Raw genomic sequence first — 23,166 nt, 5'->3', positions numbered from 1 at the left:
ACTTTTTTCTTCTTCTTTTTTACATTCTTTTTTTTCTTTCGTTATTTTCTTTATTTATTTTTTTTCTAGCTTTCTTTATTTCTTCCTTGCTATCTGTCTGTTTTATTTAGATTTTCTTTCTTTCTATTTTTAAACATGCATATTTTATTGTGAAGTGGGTTCCACTGTATCTGATCTCTATGTCTCTACTCTTCTATCTACCAAGAATTTTATGGCTTTCAATGGAGGTAAAAAAATTTGAAAATGATTGATGATGCTGAATATTATTGTGACATATTCTCTTGAAAGCACTTGCATACATTGTGGAGAAATCACAATCATCACAGGAGTACGCCTGCTTTCTCAAATGTTTTACTCTAAAACATAAAAACTTGAATATTTTCCCTAAAGAAAGAATTCTACTTCTAATGATCTTACTTTATATGTACATAATCACAACTATCACACGGAAAAGAGAGGCATAACGGGCTACATAATCACAACTATCACATGGAAAAGAGAGGCATAACGGGCTACATAATCACAACTATCACACGGAAAAGAGAGGCATAACGCGCTACATAATCACAACTATCACACGGAAAAGTTTCCGTTCCTTCCGAATGTTTTGACGCCTTGTGCCTTTTCATATCTATATTCTGCAGAGCAAAATAATCACATTTATCACAGTCAAGTACTCTTGAAACCTTATTCTGATCTATCAAAAATGGAGATTAAGCACTGATTCTCAAATTAAAAGTGCTCATAGTGGATATTTAGATCAAGCAGGGGCGGACACAGGGGAGGGGCGGGGGACATTCACCACCCCCTGACAGATTCAGGGAGGGGCGTAGCCCCTCCCTGAGATTTCGAGGCAAAAAATGTTCCCAATTTTATAAATCGTATGTGTTTTTCAATTTCAAGCTTTTTTATTCAATGGAAATCTTGACTTTCTTTTCTTCAGTTTAATTTAAAAATCAACGACAACAAGTAAATGTTATAGTTAACGATAAATTTAGAATTAGAAATTTGTAAGAAACTAGACTTAAGTTATAATATTGTTCATATTTAGTAATGTTCCTTAATCAATACTCATTTATCAAAACTAGAAATTCAAGGCGCTTCGCGCCCTTCTTTCTAGCCTTAGAGGGCGCTTCGCGCCCATCTCCTAAATTAATTGTGAACATGTTCTCTTTGTGTACATCGTAAAACAAAACAGAAATAATTCGCGGATTTTCACAAAAAAATTCGTGGATTTTGAAAATTTTCAAAAATTTAGCTATCGTGATTTTGAATATTCAACACAAAAGTTCCAATTATCAAATTTCCAAATTAAATATTTTTGCTGATTTTAGCAACTTATTGGATTGGACATTTTCAGGGAGGACTGATGAAATTTTTCGGCAAAGGAAGTCGGTTCAGGTAAATAATTCATTCATTTGTTCTAACTTTTACAGCAAAAGAAAAAATATGAAATAGCAACAAACCCAGAATATTCAGTTAAAAGAAAATTCCATTTGTCAAAATTATTTTTATTAATTATTATTAGCCTGTTATCAGTTTAATTATTATAATTTCATATTTAATTATTGTTTTGATTACTATTTTTATTATTATTATTTTTATTATTTAAGTTTTTATTGTCATTGTTATTATCATTATTTTTTCATTATTATAATTATCATTATTATAATTATTATTATTATTACCATCATTCTTATAACTTTTATTACTATTATCATTATCAAGAATTTTAAAGAAAAAGTTCATTAGTTTTGTTGAATGAACACAATCATTTTAAGTATCTTTATATTATTATCGTTTATTATTATTATCGTATTTCTTTTTATAATGTTCAGTTTGGTAAAAGACCATGATGAGGAGAAAGAAATGTTGATCAACTATTTCCAACAACATGTTAGAAACAGGTCAAAAATAATTAAAACTTAATACTGTGGTAGGCAATTATATCGAAATAATATATATATATAATATATATATATAATATCTGGTAGGCAATGTTATATATATAATGAAGACGACTTTATCATTTAAATTTGAATTGTTGACAAGCTTTTTTCGAACTACAAGTTTACAAGTAATTAAAGAGAAGCTTTTTAATTGACAGCTTCTCTTTTTTCCCCGTGTTTTTGTGCATTCATTCTGTTTAAAAATATGATATAAATCAAAATTTAAATCAAAATGCGATCGATATCCAATGCGAGCACTCTTGAATTTGAGGATTTAAAGGTTGACATCTCTGAGGCAAAAATAGATGAGAATTTTGCCAATTACTTCTTAAAACCAAAGCTTACAACAATTGTGCTTTATAGTGCATGTAAAGGGCTACAGAAAAGCATAAAATCAAAGCCCAAGACACTTCAAAGTCGACCCTGTCTCAAAAGTTGATAAGACTTTTAAAGAGGCAGGCTGAATCTAGCTGGCCCACCACGGTATGTTAAGAAATAATGAAATGAATTTGGAATTCTTGATCCCAGATTCAGAGCACAAAAGTCTTGCACACTTCTTGAAATTGCAAAGTACAATATAATTTTAGCGCCATCTTGGTTCTCACTGAAATTTTTTCAGCTCTTCAAGTCTGGAATTTTTATCAGATTTCTAATATGTTTAGATCAGATGTTTATTTCTACGGGTTTGTTGCTTGTGAAGTAACAAATCTCTGTGTCGTCTTTGCGTTCTTTTTCTTCACTCATTCATTCCTAAACTACAGGTATCATTAGTGTATTTTTGTACCAGTATTGTGTTGACATCGAGAAACTTAATTTTAAGCTAGAGAGCGCGTCCGTTTAACCCACTTTAATCCTAGGTAGACCTAGGGTTAAAAATCCAAGCTGCGCTAATGCCGAAAACTTTTATCATAATCTTACCATGGTAAAAAATGTCTGTCGTCTTCATTCATTTAACCGAATTGTTAGCAATAGAATTAGAGTTTGTGAATTATTTCTAGAGGAGATCGTTGTTTGCAGATCTAGATAGAAAACAAAAATAGTTTGCGATATTATTTAGGAAAGTTAATCACACTCTTTAAAACACTATGCATAAACAGTATTTAATTAGGAAGATAATAAACTTAAAATAATGTCTTTTTAAGTGAAAGAATGTAGTCGTTTCTCTTTAATTAAAAGTTAAAACTCCCTAAGGCTCGGAGAAGGTTACTATCTTCTCTATAGACCCCATACATACTGAGATTGGATTGACACGATGTGTTACTTCAAAAAAGTTTATTGATGTCAAACTTCTTTTGTTCACCCATGTAAAATACACGGCATTTCAAAATATTCTCCAATTTCTAAAATGAACAGAGGTCGGAACTATTTGTTGGGGATGTCGTTAATCTTGATCTTTACATAACTTGTGAATTTGAGGATTAATGCTTGATCTTTTAATCAAAGCTACCACTCCAGGATATAATTGTCACTACAACAAACTCTTAAAACTCACTCCTATGTACAGGATTTGCACTAAAATAATTAACAAGTTGAACAAGCACAATTAATATCATTATTTATATATTTAGATACTTGATTTTTTAAAATATGCCTTTTAAAGTCAACATACGGTCTTTACTTTTAATACTTTAGATAAAGATAGATTGCGCTTAAAGGGAGTGTTTGCGAAAAATTAAAGAGGGTAAAGGCTTGCTGCTAAAAATAAGAGCTTTCGATCGCTACTAGTCTTACTTCTATCTGTTGTGTCTTTCAGGAGAAAATTGTCGAAGACAACTGATACTGAAGAACGCAGCGTCCATACAAATTTAGAAAGTTGCAAAATTCAACTCTGTTCGTAAACAAATCAATTTAATTCCAAAAGAAATCATTACGATATTACAACCCATAATCATCGATGATTTTCGACATTTTCGTATAAAGTTGATATTTCATAATATTTTTTATTTTTTATGATCTGATAGTTACCTTTGAAAACATTTAATCCAGTTTCGAGGATTTTTGATAATGAAGACGACATTTTATCTTACTTCTATCTGTTGTTTCTAGAAAGAGAAAATTGCTTAAAAACGACTATTTGTGTAGGAGGGGGCACTTGTGGGCCCCCATTGGCAACGTTGTGCCCTTCCCCTTAAAAACCCCTTTTTTGAAAAAATATTGATACTTTTTTAACTGTGTAAACTATTCGATCGTATACACACTTCCATTTAACAAGTGTTAATAAATTATTAATGTAATTTTCTTAAGTGGACTTATCAGACACTTCCTCTTGATACTTTTTTATTCAAGGGTAAAGTGAGATTTAAAAATATTTTTTATATGTTGCCCTTCCCCCCTCGTACGCCCCTGAACAGATAGAAGTAAAATTAGTAGCAATCAAAAGTGCTAATTTTTCCTCGTAAGCCTATTTCATTTTTCGCGAACACTCCCTTTCAGTCGACACGACATGAGGTAACTATGATTATTTATCTATGGCTGTAACCCTGTAGATAAAGATGTTTTTGTTAGGTTCCTAGGTTTTGGACTGCAGGTTCTAGAATACTATAGGCTGCCAGCAGAGGAACAAATGGTGAATAGAAAAAATAATAAAAAAACTATGTAGTCTTCGATCATTTATATCATGTGGTCGATATAACTGACCAAACGGCTGAACCAAATTGAATGAAATTCATGGGTATCCCTGATATATCATATGCGAAAATAATCATGAAATTTTTACTTAAACTAGTAAATAAAATAAATAGTAAAAAAAACAAATAATTAATAAAACAAATTGTAAATAAAACAAATGATAAATAAAACAATTTATAAATAAAGCAAATTGTAAATAAAACAAATGGTGAATAAAACCAATGGTAAATAAAACAAATTGTAAATAAAGCAAATTGTGAATAAAACAAATAGTAAATAAAACAAATGGTAAATAAAACAAATTGTAAATAAAACAAATAGTAAATAAAGCAAATTGTAAATAAAACAAATAGTAAATAAAACAAATTGTAAATAAAGCAAATGGTAAATAAAACAAATGATAAATAAAACAAATAGTAAATAAAACAAATGATAAATAAAACAAATGGTAAATAATACAAATGGTAAATGAAGTAAATAGTAAATGAAACAAATGATAAATAAAACAAATGGTAAATAATACGTAAATGAAGTAAATAGTAAATGAAACAAATGGTAAATAAAACAAATAGTAAATAAAACAAATGGTAAATAAAACAAATGATAAATAAAACAAATGGTAAATAAAACAAATGGCAAATAAAATAAATGATAAATAAAGTAAATGGTAAATAAAACAAATGGTGAATAAAACAAATGGTAAAAGAAGAAAAATGTTTTTGATTTGTTATATGGAACCTGATAATTTTGTTTTTCTAATTCTTGTGTGCATAAAATCAAAAATAGAAGACGTAGGAGGTCACAAAGCCATACCACATAAGTCTATTCTGTCAATTTCACAGTGACATGGTTTCAAATTCTTTTCATGTTTGTCTGCAAAAATTGGAGTTATGTTTGCATAGCTCTTATACAACTGCAGATCAAGGTACTAATGCAAGGAAAGTTAATTGAAGTTGCGTATACTCTGCGCACATATTGAAACTAGTTCTCTCTAGGCGGAATTTGTGAACAAGAATAGATGCGTCAGTGTTCGTTTAGTATCCGAGGAGGTTAAAAGTATTAGATTTTGATAATTTGTGAACAAGAATAGATGCGTCAGTGTTCGTTTAGTATCCGAGGAGGTTAAAAGTATTAGATTTTGATAATTTGTGAACAAGAATAGATGCGTCAGTGTTCGTTTAGTATCCGAGGAGGTTAAAAGTATTAGATTTTGATAATTTTGATAATTCACATAATAGTTTCCTATAACAAGTATATTTATTGATTTTTTATGTGAAAGATGGATCCCATTTCAGGCTTAGACATCCGTTTTTTGTTTACATTACCGCCCAGAGACAGTACACTGCAGTACAAGAGATGCGCACACCTCTGACATAACTTTCCTCGCATTATAACCTTGGGCATGTTCGGCTTTTTTCAATTTTTTCCTTCATGGTTCGTTAAAGACCCATTTCGTTAGTTTTTTTTTCAGTTGTTCAAAAAAATGCGTTCGTTCAATTCCATGAAATTATTGTTCATTTTTCATCTATTTCGTTCGTTTTTTAACTGACCGATTGTTCACTTAAATCGTTTGTTCAATGAGAATGCAACTAAGATATTTTAAAAAGTTTTAAGTCGATATTAGGATTTAAAGATTGTTTTTTAGGTTTCTTGGATTAAGAACCCCTTATGTAAAACCTTTCCAAGAGTGGCGAGCTGTGATTATTTTAGGTAAATAAACATGACTTGACCAAGACCTTGACTTACAAAAGTACTTTGACCGTAACCTTGACTTAGAAAGTACCTTGACCTCAACCTTGACTTAGAAAAGTACCTAGACCTTAATCTTGACTTAATAAAGTACCTTGACCTCAACCTTGACCTACAAAAGTACCTTGATCTCATTCTTGACCTTCAAAAATACCTTGACCTCAAACTTGACCTACAAAAATACCTTGACCTCAATCTTGACCTACAAAAGTACAATGACCTCAACCTTGACCTACAAAAGTACCTTACCTTACCTTGACCTTAACCTGGACCTTAACCTAGACCTTACCTTAACCTTAACCTTTGTAACCTTAACCTTAACCTTTTTAATCTTAACCTTAACCTTAACCTTTGTAACCTTAACCTTTGTAACCTTAACCTTTTAACCTTAACCTTAACCTTTGTAACCTTAACCTTTTAACCTTAACCTTAACCTTTGTAACCTTAACCTTTGTAACCTAAACCTTTGTAACCTTAACCTTTGTAACCTTAACCTTTGTAACTTTAATATTAAAAATGACCTAAAGTGACCTATATATATTTTGTTTCTAGATACGGGCCGGGAGGAGGTCCTGAGAAGATTAATTCAATTTGTATTCTCTCCTTAAATATTATTAATGATAAGGTCATAATTATCAGGATGATTTCAAAGAAAAAATAATTTAATTTGTTTTATTTAAAAGATATTACAGTGGTCGGTGTTTTTATCAATACAATGAAGACGACATTTCAATTTGAGAGTTTTTTAAATTTACAAGTTTACACTTAAACAAAGAGGTTTGTTTTCATAGTTATGTGTATCCATGCTGCTTGAAAGCTTGGTAGAAACCAAAAACATAAATCAACAGTTGTCTTCCTTGTAATGATATATACGACGACGACTGTAGTCCCTAATCAATTTTGAATATTAAATATATTGAGCATGTAAGACGACTTGTAGAACCTGCAGATGTTGTATAGCTATAGCTAACATACAAATATATATATAGAAAGGGTGTCTTAAAAAACGGAGAATAAGGGTCCACAGACTCGTTAGTAATCGGATTTTCAAGGTTGAGACCATTTTTAAAATGAATACAATTTCCGATTCAATGAGTCTTGTTTCAGGCATTTATATCTTTAAATGACACTATTTCAAATTTCCAACTCCTATTTGTCACATTTGGAATTGATGTCTTTATGGACAAAGGTTGTCGGATCCATCTTTAAGACCACGAGGCGGAATTGAACTAGGATTTGGACACAAAACACAAAGTACAGAATAAAATAACTCGAAGCAACAATTGCTGAAACCTTTTTTCCACCTGGTCCCACTTAGAACCCACCCGCCTGATGATCATCTGTGCAAGCTAGGTTAGCGCAATAAATTTGCTAACTGAGTCAACAAGAAAACTGAAGTTACAGCAATACCGGAAAACAGAATACACTCAAATAATTACAATGGATTGGATCAGGCGCTAATGGACTCGGCATACAGGAGCGTTGAGATTATTTTTTTTTTACCAAATTTACTCACTCCAGTTGGAAACTATAGGAGCCTTTAAAATCATCGTTCTTAGATCTACAAGCCTAAACTTAGGCTCATCAAATCTGAAATTGTACGCAGATTTTAAAATTGGTCTCAACCGTGAAAATCCTGTTACAGTTGAGTCTGTAGACCCTTATTTCCCGTTTTGTGAAACACCCTGTGCAATACACAAGGTGTGTGTATATATGGGGGCGTCAAAGAGAGGGGAGAAAAAAAGTAAATGATGGGAATTGTCTAGATTTGATGAAAGAGCTGATTACTTGCCTCAAAATCTTCATTCACAGGCAACAGTACATTTGAACTTCCGAGCCGGGTCAACCTTTCCTGTCCCAATTTGTACTGTACCTAGCTCTATTGACAGGACTAGCCGGTGCAACAAGGTTGACGCGGTCAGACTTTATGCTTCATATAGGTTGAATTTACTTTTACTGAAGGGGCAGATTTGCGTGTATTTTATAGTTCTTATCAATTTGCAATCTGAGGCCGAATTATAAAAATTTGAACCTTCAAACATGGTTGGTTCAACTGGAAATTTAAGTAAGTGTTTCGAGATTTGAGTCGGCGCTCAGTTGGAACCGGTTATCCGCGGTTCAGCGACCCAGTTCAAATTCTTTAAATTCAACCTCTGATATCATAGATAATAAACGGCAAAACATTTTTAGTATTTTTTTTTTTTTTTTAAATATTATCGTAAACATTTGCTCTCCTTACACCAATCTAAATTTGATAGAATACTTTTGTGGAAACGAACCAAAAAAATGGTTTTTGCCTTTTTTCTCTTAGGTCAAACATTTTTCATAATTTTATAAAAGCAAACTTTTCTGCGGAATCCAATTAGAAATATTAAATAAAAACATGTTTTGTCGAATTCCAAAAGTCTTAAAATAAAAAAATAAACAAGTTATTTCGCATTTTATAGATTTTTTATATTTCTGTAGATTAAAAATGAAATATCAACGATTTACACCATCAAAAGATTAGATTTTATGACGATTGGTCAAAATTTCTCCCACTAGTAGCATGTAATAAAAAGCCTATATGTTTACAAAATAAAATAATATTGTATTTATGAAATTATAACAATCATCTTAATATTTGAATTTTAGAACTTTTCTGTGTTTTTCTGCTTCCTTCCGCTTTCAAATGATAAATATTCGAATATACAGGTAAAAGCAGGCAAACATAAAGTAGAAAAAAAGATGTCTTACAGTGATGACCAGAAACACTCTGGATTATGAAGACGACTTTTAGACTCGAGTTCTGACGAATAGTCCAATGAGCATTGAGACACAGCAACTGTGCAAAGTAAACTGACCCATTTCACTTTATTAGTGATTAAATAAGTTACCAGTAATACTATTTGTTGTGTAACTACATAAAATACACTTAATCATTGTTGTAATGTTGTCTTTCTATTCCACAGTTTTCTGGTTATCACTGTATAGGATCTTAAATGTAAAAAACAAGGAAGAAATACAGCCGCAACGTGTGTAAAATACAGCCGCAACGTATGTAAAATACAGCCGCAACGTGTGTAAAAAAGTGCGGCACATCGTACACAAAGGTAAATTTTAAAACAGCTTTTTTAATTTCGCTTTATTTTTCAGATATTTGAAGCGTTCTACAAAAAAAGATAACATACAAAACTATATCGAAAAGGAAGGTTGCATTCTAAAAGAAATTATTCGATTAATGGCCCTGAAATCATATTCACAGTTTTTTTGGTATTTTCAATAGAAATGAACTGAGCTTGGAACTCTTGTATTGTGGATATCGAGATTAATGCTTGATCTTCTTTTTTAATCTGCAGATCAATTTAATCTTTATCTGATAATCCGCATGATAATCGTACCCAGTTAGGTATTGAATGGAGTTTTGATTAGGGCAAGATTAACTAAAATCAAGATACAAATAGATAGGCATAGTTTTTATAGATCCTTAAATTAAAAGTGACCACAGTGGATATCAAGATCGGTATAATAAGTATTAACCACAAAAGTTCCCAGCTCTGATTGCACTATATCCCCATACTTACATCTTCATATATATACAATATCAGGTTACAAAGATACAAGGATTAGAAAGATAAAGTTGAAGCAAGTTTGAACATTTTTTTTATAAGAATGCCAAGTCCGCCTAGTGTGCACTGGGAGATTGGTTTGTGCTTTATCAACTGAGTAAAAACTTTCACAGGTTTGTCACATTTATCACGAGAAGAAATTTTTTCTGGTGTAAAATTATGCATTAAAAAAGAAGAAATTAAACCTTTAAAATTTTTAACCATCAACTTTAAAAATCTTCAGACATATCAAATTTAAATAACTTTATATAATTTACAACTGATTTATCCTATACCCATGGACATCCCTGGATTTCCTAAAAAAAATCCTCCAATTTGGTTTAGTTGCTTGGCCAGCTATAGCTAACATATAAATATACATATATATATGAGCGAATATCTTTATCATATGGAAGATTGATTGGGTGGCATAGATTGATATGCATAAACCCTGCATAATTTGATCAGTATTTATCCAAAATGCTTTAATTTGTAAAAGATTGTTTCAAATTAAATTATTTTTTAGAACTTTTTTTGTGGACTTTGTTACAGAACTTAGCTTCCTGGTGAGACTTTTTATTCGAACATAACATAACATAACATAACATATATATATATATAAATCAAAATTAATAAATCTTAAGTAGGGTTGGGCAACATTTCGTTAACGTGGGGAAAGGTTTGAAAATTAACGGAAAACATACAATCCGTTAATGCGGGGAAGGTATGAAAATTTAAAAAATGTCCGTCTACAAACAGAAGTTTTTTAAAGTTAAAATTACAATGGCCGATTCACACAAGTACCTTTAAAAGCTTTATTTGATCAAGTACGTAAGTATGACATAGCGGTCGTTTAAAGTACATCGTAATTTCGAATATAAATTACTTTTTTAAATAATATGAAATCTCAACTATATATATGAATGCATCGAATTAAACTCTATATTTTTACATAGGTTGTTATATCTGAATGATATATTTTAAATTTGATTGAATCATTTACGATCTAAGTGGAATAATGCCACTCATTAGATTTGTATGGGGCCTACGCTCTTGGATATAAGACGTTTTTAACTATTTTCTACTTATAAACAGAATACAAATAGAAGTAAAATAAATAGCGATCAATATCGAATTCAATTTGGAATCAGCTTTTATTTTTCGAAAAATTAATTTTGAGAAGTAAAGAGAAGTGGTTCAAATTAGTCTTTGTAGTTCAACTACTTCTCACGTTCATTAAATCCGATCCCAGGTAATTAAAAGTCTAATTTCTAAACCACTTCTCTTCAAATTGAATTAGCGCACATAAAGGTTTGCGTTGTTTGCGTAGTTTGATATTCATTCTGGTCTCAGAAGGAAAAACGCTTGTCAAACATAAAGGAATTCTTTTACAACTTTTACAATTCCGTTTTACAGGACGAGGACACAGAAGAGGAGAAGGATATAGATGATGCTGTATCTTTACTCATCAGGTTAAAGTTAAACCCTATTGAGCTTCTTGATCTTCTTGATCTTCTTGATCTTCTTGATCTTCTTGATCTTCTTGATCTTCTTGATCTTCTTGATCTTTTTGATATTATTGGTCTTCTTGATCTTCTTGATCTTATTGATCTTATTGGTCTTCTTGATCTTCTTGATCTTTTGATCTTTTTGATATTATTGGTCTTCTTGATCTTCTTGATCTTATTGATCTTCTTGATCTTCTTGATCTTCTTGATCTTCTTGATCTTCTTGATCTTCTTGATCTTCTTAATCTTTTTGATATTTTTGGTCTTCTCGATCTTCTTGATCTTTTTGATCTTCTTGATCTTCTTGATCTTTTTGATATTATTGATCTTCTCGATCTTCTTGATCTTCTTGATCTTTTTGATCTTCCTGATCTTATTGGTCTTATTGGTCTTCTTGATCTTCTTGATCTTCTTGATTATATTTAAATATTGTGTTTAGACCCAGCTACAGTGCACAAGTATCAGAAGATTCTCCAGATGCATCTAAGTGAACTCTGTTCTTCTATTCCTCAGTATTTTAGTTAATATAATGTTAGTATTGCTTCTAATTAATAAATGTAGTTTTATCGTTTTTAACTTTAGCTCTCCAAGTCGTCATTTTCCCCAGTAAACAAAAAATTTCGCTGATTTTTCAGATTGAAATTGAGGGATTTTCAAAAATCGTAAAAGTAAAAATGAAAAGTTTGACACGATTGATTCAGCCGTTTTGAAGTTTTTTTGTATACATACAAACCAAAGTGAATAAATACTAAAGTGGTCCAAACTCATAGTTGGATGACGACATTTTATGTCCCAAGTATTTATAAATATGTATATATTATTATATATATAAATTGATCTGTATACGGAGTGTACAGTACAACAAGAAACTGGACTCCCTTTGTTTACAAACACAGACTTAGAATTTGTATTTAACTTAATTAAGATTTAAGAAATTATTTCCAAACCAAATAAAACCTTATGGCCCAACCTGTCGTCGTTGCCTTAGTCTGTTCTACTTTAGTATTTATTCACTTTGCATACAAACACACTAGCAGATAAGGCAAATTAGAATATATAGAAGAAAAGGCTGTATAGAGATAATTAAATCGTTTGTAATGGTTAAACTCGGCCTTAAATTATTCTTGAGTTGCATTCTTGACATGATTGAAGCTATGACAGGAGTAGGACAATGAAGCCAGATAAAAAATGTTCAGCCACGAAAAAAAAGGTAACAATTACAGTTACACTTACAGTTACAGTAACAGTTACAGTTACAGTTACAGTTACAGTTACAGTTACAGTTACAGTTACAGTTACAGTTACAGTTACAGTTACAGTTACAGTTACAGTTACAGTTACACAGTCACAGTTACAGTTACAGTTATAGAAAGTAAGTTGTTATAAAAGTGATTAGCCTTTTTCAAGTTATTTCATTAATTCATTATTTCTTCATTTTTTACTGAATACTAGTTACTTTTCCATAAATTCATGTTTAAAAGAACCTTTCCTTCAATTTAGAATTATGAAATAGATACCACTAGAGATAAGTGTGTTCCTTTTCATTTCGTTCATTTATAATTTGTGAACTAACATTTCGTTCTTTTTTTCAATAGATCAAAAGAAATTGATTTTGTTCCTTCTTAAAATTATTGTTCAATGAAATCGTTTATTTAGCTAAAAAAACGTTTGCTTTTTAAAAAGTTTCTTGAAAAAAATCTTTTGTTCAGTAAAAAACATTCGTTTTTTTAAGAGTTTGATCTAATAATTCGTTAGTTCAGTAAAAAACTGGGGTTTTTTTATCAAAACCTTCTTACTATCTGATTTTTTATAATATATTTTCTTTTTATCTGATTTTTTATCATCTATCTTCTTTTTATCTGTATCAATGCTCTATCGATCTGTCTTTTATATAAATATCTATCTAACTGTTAAATTATCTTTCTATCTTTTATCTATTTATGCATCTTCTCTTTAACAGTCTATCTTCTATATATCTTCTAACTATCTGGGTTTTTATCTATCTATCTTCCAACTATCTGGTAATGTATCTATCTATCCGAATATGTCTGAGACTCGAGGTTTCTTTAGGGAGGGTAGATGAAAGAGGGGAGGAGGTTGGTATGGGGGGTGGACGGGGGTATGGAAATGGGGGATAGGGGGTATGGAAAAGGGGAATGGGGGGCGTCGAGGACGGGGAGCCCAGAATGACGAAGCGGTTTCTGAAAGGAATGGGTTGAGTTGAGTTCAGTTTCACATTGTGCATCAATGCGTCAACTTCGGAGGCTGGAACTTTAACGAACACAGATCAGAGATTATATATTTTCTTTAAATTCCTGGCTCTGGATTTTAAAAATTCAATTTGAAATGATGTACAAAAAAAACATTTTTAATGATTTTTTTTTTCAGGAAAATGTTAAATGTCTCGCAGGCTTTGGTTTTCAAAATAAAGCCAAGACTGAGTAGAAATAGGTAATTTTTTTTCTTCGGAAATTTCATTTGTTATGTTACAGTGGTACCCATAAAACAGTAGGGGCTTAGGAGAACAACATTTAAGCATTCGTGCATTTAATGTTGTTTTACAGCAACTAGGTTATTAGGTGAAATGAGTCTCTGCACACTGCACAATTGCTGTGTTTATTGTTCATTAGACTTTACCATATCAATAAACACACCTAAAAAAATTTACTTTGAAAAGTACATTTTTTAGATAATGTTGTTAACTTTTGATATTTGCAGGACTGATGTTGGACCCTTGAAACGGAAGAGTGAAGATTGATGCTGCAGAAAATTGAAGAGAAAGGAATATTGCAGAAAATTTAAAAATAAAAAATAAAATAAAAATGTTTCTTTAATTTGTAGAACTTTTTAAATTTTTGTTAAACGTTAATTTTGAGTGATCATAGAGCACCAATCTTGCAGACAAAAAAGACGATCATAATAATGAAAAAAAAACCATTTATGTAAATTAAGCTTTTCATGTCTCAAAACTATCTCTGCAAATTTTCCCGCCATCCATCTCAAAAATTATTTCTTGATATTATTCTTTTTGGGAAATTCATTTTTTGGTAAAGTCGAAAATTAATAATTGAAATACCTTTTAAATTTTATTCAACTTTTATATGTAAATTATCATTTGTGTAATAAAAATGTCTTAACAGATAAGGCTATTACAAGAGAACTACTTGGAGAGATAATAATAAAAAAACTTTTTGATATAAAAATCAAAAATTAAATTGTTTCAATAAATTAAAGTATATTGTGATGTAATTTGTAAATTTTTCATTTAATGTTAAAAAATGGAATTGTAATGCTTTTTTCCAATAAATAATAAGCATATAAACATTTTTACATTTCGTTATATTCTTCAAAAAGGGGTGGATCAAATAAGTTGGCGGGTTAGTAAAAGCTAAGATGTGTCTTTTTAAAAGAATATTATCATATTTAAAAACAGGAAAGTGGCCTTTGGCCTTTACTATAACAGCCTGTATCCAACTGGGCATAAAGTGGGTAAATTGCTTCGAGGTCTTCATGAGGATTCTGTATCATGTGGTGAGGAGGCTTCTCTTCGAGGTCTTCATGAGGATCCTCTAACATGTGGTGAGGAGGGTTCTTTTCGAGGTCTTCATGAGGATCCTTTATCATATGGTGAGGAGGGTTCTTTTCGAGGTCTTCATGAGGATCCTCTGTCATGTGGTGAGGAGGGTTCTTTTCGAGGTCTTCATGAGGGTCCTCTAACATGTGGTGAGGAGGGTCTTCATGAGGATCCTCTAACATGTGTTGAGGAGGGTCTTCATGAGGATCCTCTAACATGTGGTGAGGAGGGTTCTTTTCAGAAACTGGTTTTTGAATAGTCGAAGTTTGACGTTCTCAAGCTTATCATCAAGGATAGCCCACCAATTTCAGAGTCTATGCTGTCGGCTATTCTGTACCAAATGTACAGATGTATTTTTTATTCTTAAAGCAGCCTCCGCATTCTGAAGACGAACTCTGTCCTGCTAAAAGATTAACTTAGACATGTCTGGACCAGGTTCAAGGTTAAATTTAGAACCTCTCTATGCACTTTTTTCAATATAGTTTTAGAGGGAAGGGTGGCAGATCTTGTGGATTTTGGGGGGAAAAATAGTCCTGCTGTACAGTTGTACCATCTGTTGTACCATCTGTATCTATTAAACAGCATGGATATTGGACACACATAAACATAGAAGTCAAGAAAAGTTGTCAATAAAAAAGCTTCTAATTGATCACTCGTAAACTTTAAATTAGAATAAAGCTTTTAACAATCAAAACTTAGATGAAAAAGTCGTCTCATTGTATTGATGTAATCGCCTTCCACTGTATACTTTTTTTTGCTGTCTGTCTGTTTGTATCCAAAAACAAAATGCTAAAACGGCTGAACCAATCGGGCCCAAATTTTTTTTAGCAACTCACACAAACCGATTGAATGTTTATAGAATGTAAAGTGAACAAATTTACCTTGAATAAAGACGACTTATATAAATTTTACAAATCTATCAATCTATCAGTGTTGATAAAACAATTTTCAACATTTTGAGTTTTACTGCTCCTAAGAAAGCACACCGAGTTTACTGGTTTAAATTAAGTATAAAAAATGTAAATAAATTGTAGTTGCCAAACATGAAAGTCTCAATTTATGAAATTTAATTTTTAAACATCCTGAGTTCCGGTGTTTCTGGTATTTACAATAATAAAGCACCAAGCTAATATTTATGTTTAATATTTTTTACTGAACGATATTTTTGATAAATTTTTCGTTTGGAAAAAATTAAAATACGATCGTTTGTTAAAAACAAACGAAAACAAAATTGTTAATCAGAAATATTTTTTCTGATTGTTTTTAATAAACTTTTGAAAAAAAGATCGTATTTTCTTTTTTTACTGAACGAACAATTTTACTGAATGAGTGATATTACTGAACGATCGTTCAGTGGAAATACAAAATAGATGGAAAATGATTGATAATTTTGAGAACAATAAATCATTTTTTACAATTAAAAGATGAACAAAATGGGTCGTTCACAAACGATAAACAAACGTCATGAAAAAAAGTAGTATAGGCTTAATGTTTAAAGAGCTCCACTGTAAGCTTGAATAATTTATTTTGTAGATTTTCAGACGTCTGCTCCTGTAAAGTTTTATCCTGGTATAAAAAGAGAGACATGAAATAGAATTCTAAATGAGAACGGAATGACAAGACAATTCTAAAGCTCGGAGCCGGCCTAATGTAAAACTTAGAAAGAAAAAAAGTTTCAATAAAAATTTTCTCTTCCATACAATCTACAATTTAATGAAGGAATTGAATCTTCGCCATAGGTTCTTCTTAATATTATGGCATAAAAACAAAAACAAAAATATCTTAATGATATAATTTACTTTTAGAAGATCACTTCCCTCTCTCCCCTTCCCCCCCCCCCCATCTATCCTGTAACCAGTATCTTGAATTTAAGGCATGAAATATTTACAGAAATTTTGGCAAAATTTTCGCAAATCTTACAATTCATATCTTTGTATTTGAAACAATTTCACGTGGCTGTTAATAATTCATGTATTTAGATTTTCCTATTTGAAAGTTAGAGACGGAGGAGGGGGGGCATGATAGAATAGTAAAAAAAAGTTTCTTGAATTCCCTTTTCCCCCAATTCCCCCCCTTTCCTGTGAAAATATAAGAATGAATAAAATTATCAATAATAACTGATAAAAAATTTTGTTCCTTCTCGCGCAATGCCCGACATGGTTCTCTTAAAGGATTTGTCTGATCAATCATGAATTAGATTTCAATATTATTGTTTCTTAAAACTGTATATTTTCATTTGCGAGTTCTCTGCGAAAATGATTTCACTTCCTGTTTTTAAGAAACTCTAAGAAATAAGCACTTTTCAAGTCAGAAAAGCGACGGTATCTTTCACATTTTTGATCAGAGCTGAAAATTTTAGAATGGTGGATATCGAGATTAACGCTTGATCATCTCTTTTTCTTAATATTTAGACTAACCTAATCTTGTACTTGTATCCTGAATAGTGTATAAAATATTTTTGAAATTTTGAGCACCATTTAAGATTAATTTACAGAAATGGGAGGAATTCTCTAATTTAAAAAACCAGTTTTTGATTTTTCTCTACTATATCCAAGAAAGAACGGCTTAAGAAGAAAATCAAAAGTGTGTCCATTGGATACTCAGATTAAGTTATCGAGGGATTAAGGATATCTTATTCTAAAGTTTTCAGCTCAGATTAAGATTCAACGGGTGTCGTTGTAAATCGGGAATTGCCATCCTTGCAAGAAGGGTCACTTGAACTTACGCGCACTGTCCCTTTAGTGACAATCCCTGAAACTCTTTAAATTATGCCAATCTCACACCTCTGCCCTTTAATAAAAGTAAATTCAACATATATGAAGCATTAAGTCTGACCGCGTCAACCTTGCTGCACCAGCTAATCCTGTTGATTGTCTGCTTTACTAACCCAATGTCCGTGCGATACAGTACAAACTGGAACCGGAAAGATTGACCCGACTAGGAAATTCAAATGTACTACGGCTGCCCATGCAATTTAAAGATATGCTTGTTGACACAAATAAAAGAACAACAGGGATATTCGGTAACTTTATTGAATAATAGCATGAAATGAGAAATAAAAGCAAAGTTTAAAAATATTGGCCCTTAATTGGGAGTATCTAAACGGTTGAAAATGAAATAACATTGATTAATAGTGTTGAAAGGAAAGGAACAGTTGGAGCTTCATGATAGTCAGCTCACAGGTGTCAGCATCTTGGCAGCAAAGGGTTCACATCTAGGCGACGGTCCTGGTGGGTTTGCAGTCTGGATTATGTGTAGGGAGGAACTTGAATTGCCTCTCAACCCCGGGACATGCGACTGCTTTGTGGATTTGGACATGATGGACGCTTAGACATTAGCAGCATTTGTTGCTAGAGTAGACATCGGCGGCAGTATGAAGGAGTTAGTAGTTCCAGATCAGAGGTGTTCACATCTCGACATTCTAAAGCTAACTGACGCTGTTCCCCACAAGTAGAGGCGGTAAGGGGGGGGGGGAACATGAGGAGACACATTTGGAGCGGATATAGTATTGTAGTATTGTGAATCTTCCGCGGTCAACTTCGCTACACAGTAGTAATCGTCTTCGTGTTTTCTTGAATTTGTTAACAATGCTATTTTCATCCGCCAAACTGCATTGGAGGATGTTTCGGAGGAGGTTCGGAGGAGAAGAATAAGGTTTGGATGTAGAAATGAGTTGATTATCCTCGTTCAATTCTAATTCTCTATGAGTCAAAAGAATAAGAAAAATATTCTCAAAAAACTTGTTGCAATCTCCATTAAATATTTTGAATGTAAAGATTGCAACAACCTTCCTCCATTGTTAAGACCATTGTGTGAAGTTCTTGTTCAGTTAGAACCCTTCATACTTGTACAGGGAATACTTCAAAATAATAAATTATGTCTAAAAAAAGATTAAAAGTGTTTTTAATGTATGTCCCACTCTTTTTTAAACATAGTTTTCCATAAAGATCATTTTCTAATGATTTTTTTGGGATATGCTCTTTATTCCTTTTATCCAGATATCATTAATCAAATTTTAACATTTCATATATTCTTTAGAAAACTATTTATTTTATACAATCTTAATCTTAACTGTAGAATTTAAGATTTGGTAAAAGATTCTAAGTTCAGGTTTGCTCCTATTATTATTTGAATTTAATAATTTTTCATTTTTAATAGATTTAATTGATAATATAATTGGTACGTTCATATCAATTGACCAGAATCTGAGTTTTTCTGGCTCCTCTGGGATATCGTCGTTTTCAGATTGGTTGCGTATTTGCTGAATCTGATCTGCTTAAACTTAGAATCTTATACTACATCTTATTGTTATGTTTTAAATATGACAGGAACCATCCAAAATTAATTTCAATATTCTAGTATTCATTATGTTACGCACCATTAAAAGAACAAGGTAGTTGAATGTTTATATTGGAAGTAAAACAAATAAAAGAAAGAAATAACCAAAGAGATGTAGATATACTGCTATTATACAGTTTCCTTAGATCCACAGGTTGGGTTTCCTGGTATATCTTCTTGAAATCCATCTAGTCCCTCAGGATCAGGTTTTTGTGACCAGATCTTTCTTGAACCCAGGATTAGGAGCTGGACCGTTCCTGAGATTGACTGGTTCTCAGCACTCAGATTGTCTGTCATATAGATATACTGCTACTACAGTTTCCTTAGATCCACAGGTTGGGTTTCACAGTATATCTTCTTGTATCCTGGGCTTGAAATCCGTCTTGAATTTAATCCTGCTTAGGCTTGGAGTTTCTTTACTGAAATCCGATGGTGGTTTTTATTATATTTACATATATAAGTTTTGACATAACTTTGACACAGTTTTATATTAATTTCTTGAGACAGGAACATCAGATAGAATTCTCATAGGTCTCGATTAACTTCTGAAGTTTTAAGGTTTCAGCCTATACCCACTTTCATTTTTACTTTACAGTCCCTTTCAGAAGCATTTTTGGACAGTGAAAAGTTTTTATTTTTGGATATATAAAATTCATAAATGTCTTTTTAGAATATGATTAGTGGATTATCTGTTTAATAAAACAAGACATTCGTGTATATGATCCGTATAGCCGGCCAAACAACTTGACCGAATGGGCTGAAATTTGTTGATGGAACCCAGGGGTATCCCGCGGGCCATATAGACTTTAAAAATCAACTTTTTTATTTCACTGGGCAACGCCATGCACTTAATTCAGCTAGTTTTAAATAAAAAGCTTTCTAATTTGATATTTCATGTTTTTACAACCTAGACTATCATTAAAATCTTAAAGTCGTCTTCACTTTATTTATATTTTATGTTGTGTTATTCCCTGTGAAAATGTTCTGTTAAGATATTGAAACTGCAGTTGCAGCATTAAAAGAAGTTGTGACTTCTTTCAGCAGAGAGAAATATAACAAACTTTTTGCAAAAATGCATTTTCCTATATATAAAATATATAATATATACATCATTATATTGGGTGATATATAAAATATATAATATATACATCATTATATTGGGTGATATATAAAATATATAATATATACATCATTATATTGGGTGAGAATTTAATATAATTTTCCAAGTTGAAGATTTTTATCGGAAGAACCAATGTTTTAATTTCAACACATGCTATGTTTGCAAAATAATCAAAGAAAGCAAAGACAATTTTGCAAAGTAAGTTTTTGCCACAAACTCTAAATTTCTGATCCCTATTTCTTTGGAACCCGATGCCATAGACCGTTGATTTTCAAGCTATGAATTCTGTTCGGCAAATAGGTCTAAGTTTGAAATATCAAATGTTTGGGACTATGGGTTCCAAAGGTATAGGGGATAGAAATTGTGGTAAAAACTCGGTTTCTTTATAATTTTTTAATTCTGAAAGTTGCTAGTTCATCGTCGAAAAATATTAACAATCTACCACAAGTTATATTAAATGTAATGTAAACAATAAATATGTAACTTTCCTTTTCCTTTTCCTTTTCTTTAGTTTTAGAATATGTGGGGGAAATATTCCCACAATCTCTATTTTTGGAAGTTTTTAAATATTTTCTCCTGTTGTTTTGTTATATTTCATAAAAAAAATAATTACGCCCATACTTATTTATAAGTTCACCCTTCATAGTATAACATATTATTTGAACAACTGTACAATAATATTCAATAAACACAAAGCATTATGTACAATGAGACCCCTAGCTGTCCAGTTTAATATTTAATGTTAGTAGTATTTAATGTAATTTTGAATCTTGAAAATAAAAAATAAATTCATTAATTCCGAGATGGAATTTAAAGAATTTGAGCCACGGTTTAAATCCGCCAAAATCCGGTTTAAATTCAGCGCCGGCTGAAATCTTAAAACATTTGATACAATTTCAAGTGGAACCGACCATATTTAAACCGTGACTTAAATTTAAACCGCCGCTCAAATTCTTTAAATTCGGCCACTGGATAAATTAAATTAAATCTGATCTGTATGTGACTCTATCTCTCAATTTTCTAATCTAAACAAAACTTCATAAAATGTGAAATTTACACCAAAAAAGAAACACATTAACTTGTTTAGTTGTGCACGCCAAGCTAAAGATGTAAAATTCAAATCTTATATTTCATTTATAACTCCTCTTATTGAAGATCTATTGAGATCAAAAATGTTGAAAGTTTCTTACAAGTAACTAAATAACTTTGCAGTTATCAAAATTTTGTAATGACATCAAAACTGAAGGCGCTAAGAGCTGTCAAAGTCATACCAGTAATGTCGCTTAAATTTGACTTTTTCTTTTTTTCTAGTTGACAATGAGTATAATATTCATTAAACAATTTATATAAGGACATAAACATCTTTATCATATCAGAGGACGCTCTTAACTCTCCAGCTGATTTAGGAGAGACAAACACAAGGGTTAACCATACTTATGTGCAGAATTGATAATTACAAGAAGATTTAGGAGAGACAAACACAAGGGTTACCCATACTTATGTGCAGAATTGATAATTACAAGAAGATTTAGGAGAGACAAACACAAGGGTTAACCATATCACAAAACGCCAGTCTTTTCAAATCAATCTTAACTAAAGAAAACGCACTGTATTTCTGTCTTCTCTACCTAGGGTTAAGGTCTATTAACTAACTATTTATTGAAACATAAGGTTACAGGTCAAATAGGGTGACCGGCGTAACAGGAACCCAACTATATATTTACAAGGCTCATGAACGATCAAGTTAATAATATAAAATGATGATAATAGTCATTAGAAGGAATATAGACAAGGTATCAGGTTTCACTGATATAGTAATCGGGGATATTTGTTATTTGTCATTTTGTTATTGACTTGATAGGAGAACTAAGGAGGACACGAGCCTCCTTCCCAATCATTATCCATGAATATACATCCTCGAAATCCTAAGTATCATCAAGAGATTTATTTCCTGTAGTTTCTGGAACTTAACCAGTTGCTCTCGTACCAGCCCTTTCTAAACTACCTATAAGGATACAGAGGAGTACCAGGATACCCAGGATACAATACCAGATGCTGCCCCATCCTGATATTGGAGACGCTGCTTTTGACAGACAGCTCTTCACATATCTGGAGCAGCCAATTGCTCGCATACCAGCCTGTCTAAACTGCCCACCAGGATATAGAGGAGATCTAGGATTCCCAGAATACCAGATGCTGCCCCATCCTGATATTGGAGACGCTGCTCTTGACAGACAGCTCTTCACATATCTGGAGCAGCTAGGTGATCTAGTTAGACCTTGGACTCCAGGAGCAGAAGCTAAACATGATATTGGAGACGCTGGTCTTTACAGACATCTCTTTACACATCTGTTGTAGAAATAGCTACAGGACACATAGGAGAACTAGGACTTCCAGGACACACAGGAGAGCTAGGACTTCCAGGACATACAGGAGAACTAGGATATCCAAGGCAAACAATCCAACTACAGACCAAGATATATTCTCCAGCTGGTTGTATGAACAGAGCTTTTGAGACTTGGAGCAGCTAGAGTGTTAATAAAGAGGAGAACTAGATTACCCGGCCAGTTCCTCAGAGGCTACTCTATACTCTCCAGAGGTTCCTAAGTACAGTAGACGCCGCTCATTGTGGAGCATCTCATCACAGACCTGTTGTGGAACCAATGGCAGAACCAGAGGATTCTGAGTAAGGAGACCCTGCTCATTGTGTAAC

General features: G+C 31.9%; 2 protein-coding genes and 1 long non-coding RNA gene across 3 annotated transcripts in view; all 3 read left to right on the top strand.

The window, feature by feature from the left end:
* LOC111707755 (innexin inx2) overlaps window positions 1-7,535 on the top strand; it is a 13,537-nt gene extending 6,002 nt beyond the window's left edge. Inside the window, exons 7-14 of the mRNA XM_023480897.1 lie at window positions 156-227; window positions 1,361-1,401; window positions 1,839-1,907; window positions 2,612-2,710; window positions 4,455-4,515; window positions 6,223-6,287; window positions 6,879-6,951; window positions 7,434-7,535. Of these exons, the coding sequence (XP_023336665.1) occupies window positions 156-227; window positions 1,361-1,401; window positions 1,839-1,907; window positions 2,612-2,710; window positions 4,455-4,515; window positions 6,223-6,287; window positions 6,879-6,951; window positions 7,434-7,535 (582 nt within the window). The remainder of the gene's footprint in view (window positions 1-155; window positions 228-1,360; window positions 1,402-1,838; window positions 1,908-2,611; window positions 2,711-4,454; window positions 4,516-6,222; window positions 6,288-6,878; window positions 6,952-7,433) is intronic.
* Window positions 7,536-8,948: 1,413 nt separating this feature from the next.
* LOC111707760 (innexin inx2) lies at window positions 8,949-11,997 on the top strand. Its single transcript, XM_023480902.1, has 6 exons — window positions 8,949-9,020; window positions 9,462-9,513; window positions 9,995-10,047; window positions 10,440-10,479; window positions 11,330-11,385; window positions 11,861-11,997. Exons 1-6 carry the CDS (start codon window positions 8,998-9,000, stop codon window positions 11,910-11,912), a joined length of 276 nt encoding a protein of 91 aa, XP_023336670.1. The 5' UTR covers window positions 8,949-8,997; the 3' UTR covers window positions 11,913-11,997.
* Window positions 11,998-13,760: 1,763 nt separating this feature from the next.
* Window positions 13,761-14,246, top strand: LOC111707758 (uncharacterized). The gene is made up of 2 exons (XR_002766521.1): window positions 13,761-13,872; window positions 14,140-14,246. It is a non-coding gene; the product is annotated as an uncharacterized LOC111707758 (long non-coding RNA).
* The last annotated feature ends 8,920 nt before the right edge of the window (window positions 14,247-23,166 follow it).

The sequence above is a fragment of the Eurytemora carolleeae genome, unplaced genomic scaffold (assembly GCF_000591075.1).
Source record: "Eurytemora carolleeae unplaced genomic scaffold, Eaff_2.0 scaffold583, whole genome shotgun sequence".
NCBI lineage: Eukaryota > Metazoa > Arthropoda > Copepoda > Calanoida > Temoridae > Eurytemora > Eurytemora carolleeae.
This window is presented reverse-complemented; position numbering and strand designations above follow the sequence as displayed.

Coding starts and splice junctions, on each gene's coding strand:
- LOC111707760 (XM_023480902.1), top strand. CDS start 8,998: ATGATAAATATTCGAATATACAG. Junction 10,048..10,439: donor CTGAGTAAAAACTTTCACAG/GTTTGTCACATT, acceptor ATTATTTTTTAG/AACTTTTTTTGTGGACTTTG. Junction 11,386..11,860: donor GCTGTATCTTTACTCATCAG/GTTAAAGTTAAA, acceptor TATTGTGTTTAG/ACCCAGCTACAGTGCACAAG.